This window comes from Corvus moneduloides, chromosome 1, assembly GCF_009650955.1.
Source record: "Corvus moneduloides isolate bCorMon1 chromosome 1, bCorMon1.pri, whole genome shotgun sequence".
NCBI lineage: Eukaryota > Metazoa > Chordata > Aves > Passeriformes > Corvidae > Corvus > Corvus moneduloides.
The window spans coordinates 110362860-110382542 of record NC_045476.1 but is presented as its reverse complement, the minus strand read 5'-3'; the positions used below and the strand labels follow the sequence as shown (position 1 = coordinate 110382542).

The window sequence follows — 19683 nt, the reverse complement described above, 5'->3', positions numbered from 1 at the left end:
CTGCTTTTCATTGTTAGTGCTTGTTGAGCTCTTCCACGAGCCAGCTCAGCAGCAGAAGCCTGTTGGAGCAGCTAGCAACTTGAATCATCTCAAAAAGAGCAAACTGCTGGAATTGGAGGTAGAGGAGAGTTGATGGTTGTGAGTTGATAGTGTGACCTTCCACATGTGGCAGCATGTGAGTTATTGACATAACAATATTTGTCAGTTCTCCTGACAAATGAGAACTGCATAGGTGAAGAGAAGCAGTTTGAGGGAAGGGACCTGCTGCAGAGGAGAGGCAGGACTGAAGCAGTAATAGATTGGGAAGAAAAAGTCTGAGAGGGAGAAGCTGGCAGAAGAGCAAGCCTGTTAGAAATGCTCCTTCTCAAAATGCCTAGAAGGTCCAGGATTTTTTCAGTCTCGCCATTTATTGCTGTCAGAAGAAAATTGTAAAAGTCAGAGGAAATGGGCAGATTTATATGGCAGTAGGACATTAACATCCATTAGTAAAAGTGGAAGAGGTTTTTTCAGTAGGCTTAAAGGTTCTCGCCTGCTGATAGGTCTTGATATAATTTGAGCATCATAGAATTTCTCCCTTATTTAAAGGCCTAGAAAATTATACATATAGGAAATTAATGCTTTCTTGAAGCTGTAAAAGAAAAAAGTAAGAAACATAAGTATAGTCTTAATTTGTTGCATTTACCAATATACCCCATTGTCTTAATTTTTAGCCAGTGCCACCACTTCAGCCAGAATAGGGAATGAACAGTATTAAATAAAGACTTGATGAATATTTTGTTTCTCATCATAATTCTGTGTCTTACTGTGCCCTATTCAAATTCTGATCTGAGTAACTGGTAATTTCCATAAGCACTGTGAGTGATCTCCTGTAGGGAGATACTGTTGCATACATACTCTAAAATTTCGCTCTGATCTGCATACAGAGAGCTGAAGGATGAGAATTAAAAAAAATTTTTTTTTTAATTCCAACCCCCAAAAAAGTGAACCAACCACCCTCCCCAAAACGCACTTAGCTGGACTCATCTATAATTATTAACTGGACAGAATACAATACCATGTCATATTTTTTCTGTATGCTACCAATCTGTAAATAAAAGCCCAGGAGCTGAGCAATACTGCTGAAGAGTGTTGTGGAATGTATGGGTTAAGGCCTTCTTAGTCCCAGAAGCTCTGCTGGGTTCCACAGGCAAAGCCTGCGTGTCCTCATTTTCCAGGGCAGTGTTCATGTGCTTTTGCAACAACATTGTTCTTGCCCTCTGTGCACTTGCCCATCTTGTCCACTCAACATGTGGATTGATTTGTAGATGCCATCCATTCTATTTGCGTAAAAAAATTATATGTAATATTTCCAATATAATTCCATGAGTTATTGTTGAAATACTCTCTATTGTTTAGAAGCTCTCGGTGCGATATGTTGGGTTCTGTTTTTCTTGGAGCAGGGGGAGGAGTTGGTGATGAAATGCAAATGTACTGAGGAGGAATTTTACAGGTCATTCTGCTACTCAGATGAAATACAATAGTAAAGCCAGTCTGTCAGTGGTAATATTGAAAATGCTTATATAATTGAAAATTTTGACCTTTTTTGATAGCTGTCATTCTGAAGCTTTACATACCTGGACATTTCTCATAAAATCCCATGTTTGAACATGCCATTTAATTGTTTAAACACAGTATCAAATAATCATGGCAGTGGAGTATTTGATATGAATTAAAAATAGAATATAACAAAATCCTTTGTGACCATTTAGATACAAAGGGCCAAATCCAGACAAGTGGACTCCAGAGGTGTGGTGTCCTGTGCAGCATATCCATTCTGTGGAATTTTTGACATTTATCTGTGCCAGGAACAGTTTTTTTGCTGATGAGTTCCACTGCTGAGAATGTATGCATTGGCTTCCTTCAGCAATTTTTGTATAAGCTTTTATTTGGCCATAACTCTCAAGCAAACAATGTACCAGCATCTGGGTGCAGATGACCTGATAAAGTCTCTTCAAAGGTGAAGTTACTGTATATACCAGAAAAACATAATCATTATTTTTTTTACCTTCTTTAATTTGCAGTAGCATAATTAAAAGATGGATTTGCTTTAGCTCTATTTATTTTTTTCCCCCCCTTATTGCAACAGGCTAGGCAAGTTTTTATTTGCATCTATAAAATATGCTTGGGAAAGAAGAAAATGATCTTTGCGTTAAGGGCAGTGCTCACAAACACTCTGAGCTTCCAGGCAAATCTGTTTGATATCAAAAAAATTTTAAAAGTCAGCAAACTAATTTGTAGTAAATACTACCAATCAGTATGCAAGCTATGAATTTTGTAAGAATTATTTCAACTGTTAAAGTATTCAGATACTTAATATATGTTTTGTATGTTATAAAGAAGAAATGGCTAAAATGGCAGCTCACATGCTAATATGGCTCAGGAGTTAACGAACAAATTCTGCAAACACTGAGCTTCAGACCTGATTTATTTTACTTTCTCTTGATGGAAGTTGGAACTCTCATTGTAGAAGGTATTGCTGTTTATGGTTTCAGGGTAGTGCTCTAAACAAGGTGTTCTGAAACCCATTGCTTAAAATTGTGTGGGTTTTCTTTTTGTTTTCCTCTTATGCAGGTGTGATGGACAGGTAGCAGAAGATTTCACTTTGATATCCGCGTATCAGAATGACCGAGTGCTTCCTGCCTCCCACGAGCAGCCCCAGTGAACACCGTCGGGTAGAACACAGTGGGGGACTTGCTCGTACTCCCAGCTCTGAAGAAATCAGTCCTACAAAATTCCCAGGACTGTACCGCACCGGTGAGCCTTCACCACCTCACGACAGCTTACATGAGCCTCCAGATATAGTATCTGATGATGAAAAGGAGCATGGGAAGAAGAAAGGAAAATTTAAGAAAAAAGAAAAAAGAAGTGAGTAGACAACTTCTCTTTTTAATTCAATGCTTTCAAGTTTTCTCGTTTTTTCTCTCTCAAAATTGCTTGGTATTCCCAGTGGGTTCTTTTAAATTTGTTTCAATGTGGAGGAAGTTAGCTTGCTACAAACAGACTTTGTGCAGCACCTGTTTCTCTTGCAAAAAACTCCACACCTTAACTTTTTTTTGTTGCACAGATACAGGTGCCAAGTATGTGCCCAGAATTACTAATAAACCCATTTATCCAAAACCTTTCATGATGCATTGGTAAATCCTGGCATGGGGTTCTTCTTCACATTCTAAGTGGAGGTTTTCAAGTATATTTCCAAATACATCCATTTTTAATCATAGCTGAGGTGCTAGCTAGAATAAAACTGGTTTTGATCTGAATTGTACACTTGTGCATTTGGAAGAGTCAGTTTCAACAACTGTAGCCCTTTTCCCATGTGTCTCCCTTATTCAGTGTTTGCTTTTGTACTATCCCAAGTTTTCATGTGCACACTGCACCATTATTCGAGCAGTAATAAAATCTCCATCCCTTTTTTTCTCTAGCTTCTCAGTTTAGTCTGATCATGCAGTTTCCTCCAGCAGTGCCAAAGTATTATTGCAGAGGTCAAAAATGTGCAAACCAACACTGAGATCTGAATTTTCCAGAACTGACAGGGAAAGGGTTAGAAGAAAGTAAAGCTTTGACTATAAAATCCATTGTCAGTATATCAGTGTCTGGAGTAGAAATTTCATTTAAAAAGCTTACCCCTCCTCCAAAACAACAGAACTATTACTTTCCACTTTTAGATTTGTGCAGAAAATTTTGGAAACACGAAATAGTTTTTATTCAAGAAAATTTTTCTACGTATTCTGAAAGAACAAAGCACTTGGAAATACTAAGCTGATACTGAGCACTCTCACTACCGGAAAGACCCTTCCTGTCCAAGTCTCTGAAACCTAAGTATCACAGCCCAAGTGCTAGGACATTTTAAGTGACATTTGTTTTAGCAAAATTTCAAAATGTCTGTATCTCTGATGCCAGTGTATCCTGCTACTTCTTACATGTGGAATTTGGAAGATCAGAAACAGTGAGACAGCACACAGTATTCTGTTAGAATTAATATGGTGACAATTTGTGATACGCATGCACATATTTAAATAATCACTCCTTAAGAATCTGCTGTCACTGCACTGCTTTTAATCAAACCAGTTTCCTGGAATGCAGGAATTGTTTCTACCACAGTTTAGAAGGACTGTTGCTGTTTTAACTAAAAACCGTGTGCCTAAAGAATAATGTAACTCAAAAACACATCCTCAAATTAAAACCAACAGCTGAAATTCCTACAGGTCTTAAGAAAAGTGATTCCTTAGTGATTTTCTGTAATGTAAACATTATTGATCTAATATAGATTACTGGATTGGCAATGAAAATTTGGTATTGATTGGATAGGTCTAAATTCAGGCTAACAGTAGTTGCTTTTTTACTGTCCAGCTTTCTGTTAGAGCTCTGCATTGCACACCTCTAAGTCTGCAACTGGTAGAGGCCAACGTTATGCATTGTGTGGGTTTCTTTGTATGGAATTCAGGATGTCTCATGGTGATAGTGTAGCTGAAGGCTGTTGTTTAGGAGGAAAAATGCTGCTTCAGCAAATCGACACAGGTCTGTGCACATCAGCACTGCGACTGTTTTCTTCCAGAAGAATTGCAACACATTTTATAGCTGATGTAAAGCAATTTTTGTTACTTAAAGGAAACTTTAAAGGTATGAAAAAATCCTCAAAGAACACAAAAATGCAAAACATGGGAAGAACCAAATCATCTCTTCCAGTGCTAATGTAAACGGCATTCAGCATTTCTTGGCCCTAATACATGTCTGTCGTATAATTGCCAGTCAAACAGAAGAGTAATTTACATACCAAGCTTTCAGTATATCTCATATAGTCCAAAAATAATCAGTATTATAAATATGCCCTCAACAGACATTTTACCTGTCTAAATTACAAGTGTTCTGTACTGTTGCTTATCATGGTTGATTTTAAGAGTTTTCCTTCCAGATCTGGCCTTTTTTATTCCTCCTATACTTTTGATTCTTCATTTTATTTCTCTTTTAAAATTCTGTTGTATGTCTTCAGATTGTTTCATTTTTTCTGGCTACCTGCTTTGGTTTTGAGCAGTGCACAACCTGCCATGATCATGCAGTTTGGGGTATAAACAAATATAACTCAACCCGTCAGTGAAAAAAAAAAACAACAAGTTGACATTACATTATGACAGAGTGTTTGTTGAGCTTGCAATATTAGTGAATTAATGACATGGTCATCCTAACACCTGAAACTGTATCCAAGTTTAATCCCACAAAAATCTTGAGTTATTTTGGTAATACTCTAAATGTAAACTTCAGAAGTGCTTGAAGAGCAGCAGGGAAGGGAAGGTTAAATATCCCAAAGTTATTCAGTTTTGTTTTTCAGGTAAATAATTTCTGCAAGAGTAATGCACTCTTAGCTTCATTATTATCACCTATATCAAAAAAGCATTTTTGTATGCTAGCAAAATATCTTTTCCTGTATTTTTAATATTGATACAGTTATTTAATGATTTGCTTTTTTTCATGTTAGTGGCAGTAACCTAATAATACACAGCAATTATTCTGGGGAAAAGTGCTAAAAATGTTTTGAGTTAATGGAAAATTCAGTGGAATATTGTTTTTTATGTGGAATTCAGCTCCTGGAAAAATGTTTCAGCCACTAATTTTTATTCTCCACTATTCTGTGATAGACTGGGTGTTGGTTGGCTGTAGAGTGAGTTAGATTAGGGGATTTACTAGGGATTAAAATGAATTTTCTTTTTACTGGCATAGTTTTAAACCAGATCTGTTCCCTGACTCAAACAGAACTTGTCCTGTGATAGCAGGAGAGCAAAGATGGATCTGTGTTAAGCAGTAATGGATTACCTGAGACAGCAACCACTGTAATTGATTTTTGAAAATGTTTAACCACCTGTCACTAATCACGTGTTGATAAAGCCATAAAATATGCAGTTCCTTGCAGAAGAAAAACGTTACAAGGAAATACTTCTGAAGAAGCTCTTCTACTCATTAGAATTTCTGTAGATAAAGAGTCTGTATGTAGTAGATCTTACTCTGCTTAGTGATTTTACTTCTGAGATTGATGCTGTTGGACAGGATGGGTTCCATATGCATCTAGGATTTTTTTTGTTTAGAATAATCTTGATTTTCTTTATATAATTCTTGGAAAAATGGAGAATTGTTTGAATTGTACTAAACTATCACGTGAAAAGATAGTAGTATCATTGGTATGAACTCTTCTGAAAATTTCAGGAAATATTTTTGAAGACCAGATCCTTAACGTGTTGGGCATGGGGTCCTGTATGTTCTTTTGGAATGTAGATCAGGGCTGATATAAACAAAACATTATTTTTACTGATCTGGTGTGTGGAGAAGCTCTGAATACAGTTTTCAGATCTACAGACTAAGAGGTTATTAGAATTTTCTATGCTGATAAAGATCAGAGGCTCTTCATATCAGGGTTTATCTTTGGGATAAATAGGATGTGTTGCTACATCCTGTTCTGCTGACAAATCACTGTGTATCTCTATATACCACTGTGTATTTATCTAGCAAAGCACCATTTGCAGGTAGTTTTAAAGTCTGCCTTTCAATGCCAGTGATTATTTTAAATCAGAATAAAGTAAGACAAATTTCTTATTTCAGCTTCATTTGCTCTGCTGGCACAGTGCTACAGAGTAATCTGAATGCAGAATTTGTTTGGGAGTGCTGTGCTCACATCAGTGAATCAAATGAATGCTGAAGACAAACTGATCTAATTGAAAGTTGGATAGTGAGTGTTGGTAATGTCTGTAAGGTAGAAGTTTCTGTTGATAATAAAAATGCATCTTGTGGGCAAGGAGAGGAAGTAGAAGCCATTTACCCAAGTTCATTGTGCATTCATGTGTCTTAGTTTTATTTAGAAGTGCTGTACAATCTGATGGCAATCCCTCTGACAGATTGGCATTAGGTAACTAATGCTTGCATTGCACTTCAGTCATATTTGACCTACTAATTCTTTCATATGTAAAAGCCATCCATGTTTTCTTTCAGTGAATTAATTACAGATGCTGCAGATTTCCCTTGGGAAATCAGCTGTAGAGTTATAAATTACTTAAAAACCCATCAGAGACCTGATGGACAAAATGTCCCCTGCAGTAGGTTTGATAAGTGGCAGTTCTGCATAATGCCACCCTTGGAGTTAACAATAAATACTATGGCATGACTTCATGGCTTTGCTGTGAGAATGCAGGAGAAGTATTCCCAAGTATGCAGACTGATAGAAACAGTGGCCTCACTGCATGACAAAGATTATAAGTCTGTAAACTAGATTTTTCCAGAGTAACACAGGAAAATTCTTCTATTATTATTATTTTTATAAGGGTTTTTCATAATTCTCAGTAAGATAAGGGCTATACTTGAAGCATTACATTTAAAGTAACTGCAATAAAGGCATGCTTATGGAAGGAAGGTCTAACAAAAGGAACTGGTAGATTATACTGTGTCATTATGCTGGTGAAATTGGAGTATTTATTACAGTAGTACTGTTCTCATATAGATGGAGGAAAATGTCACTGACAAAGAGTGATGGGGAAATGGGGACTATTAGTACTGGAAGTCTTGAGGAGACTGTGAACAGAAATACCAGTTTACTAAACCCTAGATAATACTCTTTCCATATTGAAAATTACCTGATTTGTCAAGCACTTTTGGAAGTTTTTCTTCTGTGTAAATTTAAGTTGTTTATATTTCAATATATTGTATCACTGGTGAAAGGGATACAGCAATTTTATAACCAAAAATATAGTAAAGAAAATCAGGCTATTCTTGAGAGACATGCAAACCCTCTCCTGGTATGAACCCTCTCTGTGTGATTGTGTATTAGTATATATTTCTAAACTTTGTCAACTTATGTTACTGAGACAAATTTTAAAAGGCTGGGTTTGTATTAAACTTGCTCCTTCATGTCTTCTCGTGAATTCAAGAAATACCAGTTTCAGTAATGTTCTCTTGCTGGCGTTACAGTGCCACAGATCTAGGAAAGCACTGGGGCTTGTGTTGCAGTGTGGAGTGTTGGGACATGTGAGCAGGGCTCTGTTGGTGGCACCGACCTTCCAGCTTGGGTCCCAGTGCTGACACTTCCTGGTGTGCATGTGGGAACCCCATGCTGTGTGACGGGGAGCTGTCACAACTACCCAGCAGGAAAGACTGAGGGCACATTGTTCTGAGCTCTGTCTGGGAAAGATCTGGCTAATTTGGAAATTACACCTCTGAATTCTGTCTTGAACCTTAGTGCTGGCCCTGTCTCTTTCTCATAAAACACAGTGGAGATGTGTGCTCCTCCTTTGTCCTGTAGCTGGTGCATCTGCAGTTCCTTCTGTTCCAGAGTGAGATTTGAATCCTTGGTTTATGCACTGCAGGTTTCCTTACCCATTTCTGGGTTTACTTTACAAAAACTAGTAAATGACATAGCCAGTAAGCAGGGAGGAGGAGACCTGGCTGCTGGTTGTCCTCTAGTTAATGTTTGCATTTTTATATTAAAATCCACTAGGACAGGAACAGCTAAACAGTCTTTTTCAGTCTTTTATGAAAGTGTGTGGCTGGCAGTCCTAGGGAAGAGTCCCAGCTGCAAAGGCTGAGCTGATCCAACAATTGTAATTATTTTATGATAGTTCCATGCTTATTACATTTCTTATATTTGTTTGACTGTTAAAAGCTATCTTCTACAGAGCAGTCAAGGCTTCAAATTAGAGACAGTTCTTGTATGTGCTGAAATAATGCTGAGAAGCTCTGCAGTCTGGTATAGTTCAGAATTGGAAGGATAAAAGATGGAATGTTCCCTGATTCTTCTGCAGATTTTTCACTTGGAAAAAATTATAGCCTATAGTCTCGTGCATGATGTGCTCTCATATTATCTAAGGGGGCAATTTTCATTTACCCAAAACTATTCAGGCAGCAAGAGCACTCGACTGTCAGTGCTGCCTCACACAAGCAGAGGCTCTGCATGTAGGTAGTGAAGGAGCCTCAAAGGGTCTGTTACAATAGGGGCTTACTGCCCACTGCCTTGGGGGACCTGGCTGGTGCAGGTGGCATGTCAGATGTCACCTTTGTTGACCAGGTTTCAGCCTTACCTTTCTTACATGGGGTACTGTCTATGTAAAATTACAATTAGTGGACTTGGAAGTTGTGTTGGATTGCATGTTGCTGGGTTTGTTTGTGGGTTGTTTTTTTGTTGGTGTGTTGGTTGGGGTTTTTTTGTAATCCACCTTTAAAGACTTTTGTGTTCTTGCCTGAAGGTGAGGCAGGGCTGGCTGCAGAGGCGTAGTGACTTAAAAGCACCCAGTGCATGTTTTAGACGGCACTTGGAGTTTTGCTGCTGGAACAATGTGCTCAGCCCAGGGACTTGTTTGAATCTCTCCCAATGTGCTTTTTAAGGCAAATCTGCACCTTCATGGGCAGGTATTGTGCTAGTGTTACTGGAATTGTGTTCTTCATCTAGTGAAAAGTTAAGTGTGCTAGTGCTTTTTTGGTTTTGGTTTGGGGTGGATTTTTTTGTATTTTATTTGAGGCTGAAACTTTAATAACTTCATACTTGTCTTTAAACTCATAGTATTCTGGAAAAGGATTGGGGCTTTAAGTGGCTGGAGTTTAGTTTGTTTTTAATTGAAATTTGTTAGACTTTTGTGTATGCAGTAGATGATCCTTAACAGCAACTCTTATACTGTTGATTACAGGAACATAGAGAAGTTGCCAGACAGTTGTTTTTATTTTGCATTTCCTTGACTATTAGATGGGAATCTAGCCCATAAGATGGACATTGCCATTATGAGTAAGTATATAAACTATTCATTGTTTAGATGGTTCAGGAGATCTGTGGCTTATCTTTGATGTAATTATGCAACTTGATTTAATCCTTGTCCACTCGAGTGTATAACAACTTAAAAAAAACCTTCTGAGGAGCCAGACAGGCACTGTTTTTAAATTTGTGTTGCTTCTTCTCTCTCCTCCTTACGTGCAACTTCTTGTTGTTGCTATCTGGAAAGTAAACAGACTTACAGCTGTCCCCTTCCCTTTTCCTGCTTTGCCCAACAGCGGAAGGTTATGCTGCGTTTCAAGAGGACAGTTCTGGTGATGAAGCTGAAAGTCCTTCCAAGTTGAAGCGGTCCAAGGGAATACATGTCTTCAAGAAACCCAGCTTTTCCAAAAAGAAGGAAAAGGATTTTAAAATAAAAGAGAAGCCCAAAGATGAAAAACACAAGGAAGAAAAACATAAGGAAGACAAACACAAAGAGAAAAAGTCAAAAGACTTAACTGCAGCAGATGTTGTAAAACAGTGGAAAGAGAAGAAGAAAAAGAAAAAGCCAATTCAAGAGACAGAGATACCTCAAGTGGATGTTCCAAGTCACAGACCCGTGTTTGGCATTCCTTTGTCTGATGCAGTAGACAGGACCATGATGTATGATGGCATCCGCCTGCCAGCAGTTTTCCGTGAATGTATAGATTACGTAGAGAAGTATGGCATGAAATGTGAAGGCATCTACAGAGTTTCAGGTACTCTGGGCACACTGACATGCACACAGGTTCCTAAGGTCTTTACTTGCAATTTTCTTATTATTTTATCACTTCCAACATCTTGATACTCTGTTTATAGCTCCATTAATTATCCAAAAGGTAATCAGATAGCCAAACTTAAGCAAACATGTAGGTCTGAAGTACCAGAAAAATTGGTAATGTGGTGGTGCTGCTTAATGGCAGTAAAAACACACCTGTTTAGGCCTTTTGTCATGAGATGGTAGCAATGAATAAAACATGTTAGTATGGCCAACTTGACTTCTTTTTCTTCTGCTTTAAAAATACAGTGGTAGCTGATTTCAAAAGCAAAGATGAGCTATAACCATTTTATTGCTCATGTTTCCAACTAAGTTGCTTTTTCCAGTTACTCCCATTGTGTATTTTTTTTCTTGAAAGCTTTTCTTTCAGCAAATTTGCTAATAAGCAGAAAATGCAAGTTTTACTGTTTAAGCTTAGCAAGAGCAGCGAATTAACTGTGGTAGTTGTGTAACACCAGCTTACATAAGTGAAACCTCAGTTTTAGTCACGTTAGACAAAACAGTCCCTTTATTTGTGAGCTGCACCAGAAATGCAGCTCATGTAAGTAATTCTGTGGGTACATTGGAGGGGACAAGAACAAGCGAGGAAAGGAATTTCAGGAAAAGCATTTTGAATCAAGTTACCCAGCACTGTAAACCAGTAATTAAATGATTCTAAAGGCTTCATTAGCTGTCTTCATGCTGTCCATCTGCATGGTGTTTGGTAGGCGTGTAGAAATACCGCAGCACCTTAAGCAGTTGCCTCATCCTGCCTAGTGAAACATTTTGGTTGCTTGTTTTTTCAGACACGATGTGTTGGGAATTTTCACAGGTGTGTTTTCCTTAAATAACTTCTGCTGTGGCCTTTGTAGGTGTTCTCCAGTGCAACAGCTCCCTCTTGTGCGTGTAGGATTGTTTAAATTGAGAGCTTCAGGGAGAGCATTGCCATGGCTTAGCAGCCTGCAGCTGTTGTGATGGCTCATTTTGGCCATGAAACTGAGCATGTTTTCCTGGCATTTTCCAGGGGCTGTGTGTGCCCAGTTGTGCTTACAGAGTATGAGCCAAGCCAGGGCTGTGCACCAAATTGGTGTAACCCAAGTGGGTGTTTGAGCTGCAAGAATGAAATTTCCCCAAGTTTAGGAAGATTGGAATGTCACTGAGTTATACTAACACCTTGTAGAAAATCTTGGCTGGCTTGAATAATTACATGAACACACTTTTTTTCATGCGGTGCCTCAAACTGACAATCCTGTGTGAGATTCCTCTGCTGAGGAGGGCCAGCTGGAAATCTGGAAACTAAAAAGTGTGGGGTTTGTTTTGACAAAGGAAAGCTGCTATAGGTAGCTTGTTGCACAGTATCTGAACTAATAACATATTTGCTGCTTGGCTTAGGGATGGATAATTGAACTGCCAGAAAGAAGCTTAATGCAAATACTCAATTGATGTTAAGTTCCCCAACCTTTCCTCACGCTATTTTATGTTCCTTGATGAAAGGGAATGCTGGCACCAGTTCTGATTCAGGGCTCTGTCAGTGCTGTGGTTTTGCTTCATAGGAGTAATCAGTGCTTTTAGAACTAGTGATCATGTAATTTTGAGTCACGATTTTCACTTTGTTACATGTGGAAAACTTTTAAAAGGTGTTTCTCAATTAGCTTAAATTGCAAGGAGAAATGAAATAAATGCATCTCAAAAAAAAAAGAAGTTTAAATTTAGACATTTACAGTCGAAATTTCTCTTAATTCTTGATCTAACTATTTTAAGGAATAAAATCAAAAGTTGACGAGCTGAAGGCAGCCTATGATCGTGAAGAATCTCCAAACCTGGAAGAATATGAGCCCAATACAGTGGCCAGCTTGCTCAAACAGTACCTGCGGGAACTGCCTGAAAATCTGCTTACCAAAGAGCTCATGCCCCGCTTTGAAGACGCTTGTGGAAAGAGCACAGAAGCTGAGAAAGTTCAGGAGTGCCAGAGGCTGCTGAAAGAGCTGCCAGAGTGTAACCATCTCCTGATTTCTTGGCTGATTGTGCATATGGACCATGTTATTGCAAAGGAACTGGAAACAAAAATGAACATCCAGAATATTTCTATAGTGCTCAGCCCTACTGTCCAGGTATGTGCACCATGCAGCATGCTTAGAGCAGAACTGCAGCCCAAGAAAGACTTCCGTAGGAATCCTTTCGCAGGTGGGAATTGGGTATTGTCTGATACAGTTTAGCTAAATCACAGCTCCTCTTTATGCCTCAGGAACCCAAAATGCTGGGAAAGGGGAACAAAAGGCTTTCTGCATGCGGGCTTGCATACTGTGGGTCTGATATTTGGGTTATTATCAGAGTGTCACAAAGACTGCTGCCTTTCAATTCTATCATGAACAGAAGTAATTTAATGTTGAATTTGTTCAATAATTCATGCAGATACACAGTTTCTGTGCTCTTTTGATTCTGTGATAATTTAGTGAAGATACTGTTGCTTAATTTTAATATCAAGCTAATGAACCCTGTCCTGCACATACATCTTCCTGGTGCTGTAGTGACTTAGGTAAAATGGCTTTGGTGTCTGCAGCCAAATGGCTGGAGAATAACAACTGACTTGGTTTTCCAGTAAGATTTTGTGGTTTCTGGATTGCTTGATCCCTTAATAGACATCTTGGAAATATTTAATTAAATACAGCTCAGAATTAGTCCTGTGCATGATGAAAACATGGCAATTATTGTGTGTGGGTCTTCTAGAGCAAACCCCTGCAAGTTAGAGAAGCCTGAATTTATAATTAAGAGTCCAGGTGGAGGCCCAGTAGCAAAAGGGCCAGGTGTTATTCATGGCTCTTTTGCTGTGCCAGACACCTCTCAAGCTAGGAAAAGAAGTAACAATTAGGGTAAAACAGTGCAGGCCCAATCATGTTTTGTTGGTAACTAGATGTTAGCAATTGAAGTGCAGGTAGTGACAGAACTCTAATATTTGTTTCAGGATAATTTTTAAAATTTTAATGGAAGATAGAGTATCAAAATAAATATATTTGCTTCTGTCTCTGTTTCAAACAAGGAATATAGTGAAAGATGCTTTCATACTACTTTTTTCTACTATGTTATCTGAGAGGGAAGCTGTAGAGAATACTTTGAGGTTGGAGGAGGGGAGAGAGAAGGTATAGCCATCCACCAGGCATAACACAGTAGGGTTGGTGTTCCCTCTTACTAACTACTTTTACCTGAGTACAAAGAGATTTAATGCATTTCTGCATCTACCAGTGATGGAAATAATTCTGGTAGGTTAAGAGGTGTGAAGATGCTGAGTTCAGTATGAAAATGCCTCGGATGCACAGGTAAGAGAGACAGGGAAGTGATTCCTTGAGGCCAGCACTGCATTGTTCAAAGTAAAGACAATTTTTAATGCAGATTTTAATCTCTAAAGACAAACTGGCATGACTGTGGCTCTCAGAAAGGTGTACTAAAGGCTGCTGTTTCTGGAGAAGAACACTGTCCTTCACAGATAAAGATTATGTGAATGAATCATCTTAACCAATATCCTGTCTCCCCATCCTTTGCAGATCAGCAACCGTGTCCTGTATGTGTTTTTTACACATGTTCAAGAGTTCTTTGGGAATGTGACCCTCAAGCAGGTGACAAAACCTCTTCGCTGGTCAAATATGGCAACAATGCCAGCACTTCCAGAAACTCAAGAGAGCATCAAAGAAGAAATCAGGCGACAGGTTGGCAATTACTTGAGTGTTTTTCTGTTTATCTTTGCCCTGGCTTTTATACATTCAGTAGTAAATTCTCCTAAATTTGTAACATACTCTTTAATTCCATTGCAATTATCCTGTCAGTGGAGACCACTGGGAAGAGCTTGATGATTTCCTTTCCTTTTTCATGTGTGGAAAGTTGTTACAGTCTTGTGCTCATAGCTGCATCATCCATGTAGTGCTTTGCTATGTAGGTTTGTACTTTTGTAGTGGGAGGAAGGTCAGGAGAGCACATCAGGGAGGGTGGTTTCTTCAGTGCTGCTCTTCAGCTGCCTCTGGATCCGTGCTGGGTGTGTGTTAACACTTGTTCATGGACACGTCAAGGTTTGAAAACCAGAACTCCCAGCCTGTTGCTACAAAGCCGAAAAGATCTTCCTTTTCAATCTGCCCTGGTACAATATAATAAAGACAATTTCTTTGGAAATCTTTTTAGGAGTTCCTTCTGAACTGTTTACACAGAGACTTGCAGGCAGGGATAAAAGACTTGTCCAAAGAAGAGAGACTCTGGGAGGTGCAAAGAATCTTAACAGCTCTTAAGAGGAAACTAAGAGAAGCTAAGAGACAGGTGGGTAACTTTTCTGTTTATTGGCCAGGCGTCTAAATCATGGATCCCTAATTCGTAACAGTGCAGAGGCACCCAGTTAGATCAAACCACCTTTCAGTCTTCTTTGCTGCAGATTTTCTCATCTTAACTGTACATGCCTGATGAACAATTGTGTTTTCTGCTTAGCTGGCTTTCACTAGGGACAGGGAGATCTTCACAGCTGTTCACAAAAAAAAGTGTGTGTGATGAAAAACTTAAGAGTTTGCCAGGGCATGTTCTCGCTTAAAACATTGAGTCCTGGACTACCAAGAGGAATTACTGGAAGACTCGAGGTTAACAAACTTGAAAAGTGTTTTTAAAACTATTTTTATGTCCCACAGATGGGACAGACCATGCTCAAAATTTGCATGTTGGACAACTGTGATGGTGGTTCTAAATTTGGAAAATAATACATTCAAAAAAATCTTTTTTAGAATAAATACAGTGACCAGGGAAGCTGTCCTTTTAAATATTGTTTTCTTTCTCTGGCAGGAGTGTGAAACGAAGATTGCACAAGAAATTGCTAGCCTTTCAAAGGAGGATGTCTCCAAAGAAGAAATGAACGAGAACGAAGAAGTTATAAACATTCTGCTTGCACAGGTAGCTGGCAGGCACTTACCTTTTGCCTGATGGTATTTTATATTTTAGATCTATTGAACACTCCTTTGTCCCTTCTAATGCAGTGAGGACATTGCAGGCTCAGAGGGGTCTCTGTCCATTAAAACACAAGGTTTTGTTTTAATGGACAATGAAGCAGGGAAGGAATGCTGACTGCAGGAGAGAGCCCAGAGCTGAGGAGACTCTCGTTAACAGCAGGAAGGAGACACTGTGAAAGAAAAAAGTGGCCTTTGTTTGTTGTTCATGTACTTAGAAAGCAGCACTTCCCTATGTAGCCAGGTTCAGGACTGTTAACTGCTTTCCTGCTGATCAAAGGAAAAAAGGCAACTATTTTGGCTTTTTTGCCTTCTCTTGCTTCCCCCAGTAGCTTTAATCTTCTCCCCTCTGTATTTTCCTCCTTATATTCATTTTCAAAGCCATATAATTCAGTTTTTCTGGTTATTTTACTGGTTGGCCGGAGCTTCCCCCTGTGATTTAAGGAAAGGCAGCCAAACATGCCAGGATTTGGTGTGTCATCTCCACAACTATTCAGTATGGCGATTATCTTGAGGATTCAGAACAGACAGTGTTGGGTTTGAACTTTTTATTTGCTTTGAGGTTGTGATGGATCAGAGTTCAAAGCAGACATGCTAACCACTGCCACTGAAAGTATTTCAGAGAACAGCATCATCTCATACTTACTGTATGTTCCTGTAGGAAATAAAGTCAAGGCTTTAAGTGAACTAACTGATCATTGCAGGAGAACGAGATTTTAACAGAGCAAGAAGAGCTGCTGGCCATGGAGCAGTTTCTGCGGAGACAGATCGCCTCCGAGAAGGAAGAAATAGATCGGCTCCGAGCAGAAATAGCTGAAATACAAAGGTAAAGGGGACATTCACAGCACAGCCCTGCCAGGACAGCATGCTGGGATTAAAAGTACAAATATGCTTTGCTGAAAGAATACTCTAAACCACATTTAAAAGCTCACCCAGTGAACATCAGAGTTGAAAGCCACTTGTTTTTATTGAAGTCTCGACAAATTTGAATCTTTCAGGATATTTTCTGTTGTTTTAACAATGGAATTATGATCTAAAGGAAACGTGACCCCGTGCACTAGAAAAATCCCCCTAGGAAATCACTGCTTTATTAAATTAAGCTTTGAAAGGAAAGTCTGATTTTGCTTTCTAAACCATTGGCAGATGATTGCAGGGATGCAAGTTAACTCCCTTACTTATCACAGTTCTGGCAGACTCAAAGTGTTTAAAGAGGAATTTGTCCTTGTCTTTCAGTCGCCAGCAGCACGGCCGGAGTGAAACCGAGGAATACTCTTCCGAGAGTGAAAGTGAGAGTGAGGATGAGGAGGAGCTGCAGGTCATCCTGGAGGATTTGCAGAGACAGAATGAGGAACTGGAGGTAAGATTTGGTTCTTAGCATTCCCTGGTTCTCTCCCATGGTGCCTACTTGATGGCACAGGTGCAGACTGGTTGTGTGCATCAGTGTTGCCCAGGCTTGTGACCCACACACTCTGGTTTTAAATCTCTGCTGTGTGCAAGTCCCTGTTGCTGTCCGGGCCAGCAGTGCTAAATACCCCCAAGCTACAGCACTGCTGTGTCAGAGGGAGCCCTGACATTTGTTTCCCCTCCTTAAAAGATCAAGAACAATCACCTGAACCAAGCGATTCACGAGGAGCGTGAGGCCATCATCGAGCTGCGGGTGCAGCTCCGCCTGCTGCAGCGCGCAAAATCCGAGCAGCAGGGGCAGGAGGACGAGGAGCCGGAAAAGCGCGGGGGCATTTCTCAGCAGCAGAGAGACACTGTCCTGGAGACAAAAGCAGCCAAAGAGCAGCCAAAAGCAAGCAAGGAGCAGCAAGTCAAGCCATCGCCAAGTAAAGACAGGAAAGAAACTCCAATTTGATCTGGCTCCTTGGCTATGCATAAAATCAACTGAACTGTGCAAATTACTGTAATTTGAGTCAAACTGCACAAATTAGTGGTGGCTGTGTACATTCTGTAAAGAAACTTTTCTTTTAAGCCCCGGAGACTTTTGTCTCTAATAGTTGTGGCTTCTACTCATCCGACTCAGGTGAGTTTGGAGAGGCCAGAGAGTTTTCCAGTTAGTATCAGATTATTTCAAGACTGGTTTCCTTCAGGTGATTTAAAGTAATTCAGTAACAAGTTTTATTTCAAACCAAAATCATTATTTACATTCACTGGAGCAGAATTGGAAGATCTCATTTTCAGTAAACAAACAAAACCCACCCACACTTACTAATAATTTGCCTTGTGGATCTGTTCATCCTCATTCACCATTATTTCTGCTTATTAACCTAGTCACTTCTTGCTTGTGCCTTTGATACCTTTCTGATGCAGATTATATACAAGGGAGCTTTAAATTTATTCTGGGTTGGCTGAAATGGTGGGAGACTGTGGGGTATCGTGTTTACCTGACATGCCCTTAAGCTTCATTTCTGTTCTGAGATGTACTAAGTGTAAAAACTTGAGAGATGTTATTTATGTCCCCATATGATGGAAATGTCCACGTCCTTTAGCAGTGTAGGTAACGCATTGACTCATCATTAACCACCCTCATCACACCTGTCTGAGACAGGCCCTGTTCACACTGCTGCCATGTAGCCAAGAGCTTTGTCTGCATCCGTTTTAAATGTTTCCATCTCTTGGAGAAAGCCACTGCTTGTAGGCAGGGATGGGAATGGTTATGTCCTTAGGATGTATCTGCCTCACCAAGCAATACAGCATTTCCCCCTGCACCAATGCCAGTCACTTGTGATTCCAAATGAGCCCGAAGAACGATGCCAAGGGGAGGCACCAGGGGGTCAGCAATAGCCTCTTTTTTGTTGGTATTTAACAAACCAACCACCACGGCCTGGGACTTGGTTTTGGGTTGGCTGTTTTTAATGCTCCTACCCTTCAAAATCCTCCAGCCACACTGGCATTTAAGGGCCCTTTAATGTTTCGGATACACTCATGAGACTCACCCCTCAATCCATATATAGACAGAAACTCCACAGAGTGCATATAGGCTATCTTATTTTTTAATCTGGATATTTATTTTCAGCACCTGTTGGATGTGGTTGTATTCTTTATCTATTGCACTGTTGTGAATCATTGGCCATGATTTGATTTTTGTACAAATAATGCTTTGATATGTTATAGAAAAAAACAGCATAGTATTTTTTTAAAATTTGGAAAAAAGTTTATAAACACAGAAAATGTGATCAGATTAAAAATGTAAACTAAAGCATTCTCCCTTGCCTTCGTTACATACATTTTATATTTGCTGGCAATATTTAAACTTTTTGTTTGTTTGTTTAATTCACACTAATTCCTATTGAATTGTCATGAATTTTTCTAATGTTCTTCAGACAAATCTCTTAATATTGGTTAACTTTTATTTTGTTAGGATTGTATTTATCAAGCAAATAAATTCAACAGCCATTTGAAAGTAGCTTCTCCTTCATCTGTTTCATAATGCAAATCACGGTTACTCTTCTTGGGGGGGTGGTGCCTGCAGCTGAGGAGTTTCTATGACAAATGACTGGAAGTGCATCACCGCTGAGGTCTGAAATGGAGGTGGAACTGCTGCCCCTGCAGCAGCTCAGCTCCTGAACCAGAAACTTGGTGTCAAAGCACCTGAGAGATGGTTCTTTGAATTGTGCTGTGCCTCAGCCCTGCCCAGGCAGGTGGGGCTGGAGCAGGGCACCTGCTCTTCTTCCTCAGAGGGGTGTGACTGCCCCAAGCACGGAAGCAGCTTCCTCACCCCAATGCCTGCAGTGAAAAAGCCACAGAGCAGCAGCCATTTGAAAGCCTGCATGTGGCAGTTGTGAATCATGAGCCAAAAAAGCCAAAGCTAATTTCAAATAAATTGGAAAGTAATTACAGCACAATAATCTGAGTGTGCTGTTCAGATCACATTATAAACTGCCTTATCAATCCACAGGGCCACAGAACAAAATCTGAGCAGCCTGGCCACCTGCATGAAGCACATACCTGTCCTGAAGGAGCAGGTTATCTAAATCAAAGCATTGTTTCAGCTGATTTAAAATAAGCCTCTTCCCAACACCTTAGAGCCTCTGTGTGCCAAGTGCAGCAGCAGAATCTCTGTCAAACCCTTTGGACAAAATACCAGACTGAATTGCATTTACTGAAAAGAGGGAAGAACAGGCCCACAACGTTAATTCCAGTGTTCTGGACTTGTATTTGTG

The 19683-nt window shown here is 39.6% G+C and overlaps 1 protein-coding gene across 3 annotated transcripts in view; it reads left to right on the top strand.

Moving 5' to 3' along the window:
* RALBP1 (ralA binding protein 1) overlaps positions 1 to 18923 on the top strand; it is a 33658-nt gene extending 14735 nt beyond the window's left edge. The window contains exons 1-10 of one of the 3 annotated variants that reach the window (XM_032122014.1): positions 9301 to 9417; positions 9693 to 9787; positions 10051 to 10509; positions 12309 to 12658; positions 14087 to 14248; positions 14715 to 14846; positions 15357 to 15464; positions 16222 to 16343; positions 16751 to 16874; positions 17112 to 18923. In XM_032122014.1, coding sequence (XP_031977905.1) covers positions 9769 to 9787; positions 10051 to 10509; positions 12309 to 12658; positions 14087 to 14248; positions 14715 to 14846; positions 15357 to 15464; positions 16222 to 16343; positions 16751 to 16874; positions 17112 to 17375 — 1740 coding nt within the window. In that variant the 5' untranslated portion in view covers positions 9301 to 9417; positions 9693 to 9768 and the 3' untranslated portion in view covers positions 17376 to 18923. Of the gene's footprint in view, positions 1 to 2610; positions 2905 to 9300; positions 9464 to 9692; positions 9788 to 10050; positions 10510 to 12308; positions 12659 to 14086; positions 14249 to 14714; positions 14847 to 15356; positions 15465 to 16221; positions 16344 to 16750; positions 16875 to 17111 lie in introns of those variants that run through there. The other 2 variants (XM_032122021.1, XM_032122006.1) reach the window with 2 other exon arrangements.
* Positions 18924 to 19683: the final 760 nt, after the last annotated feature.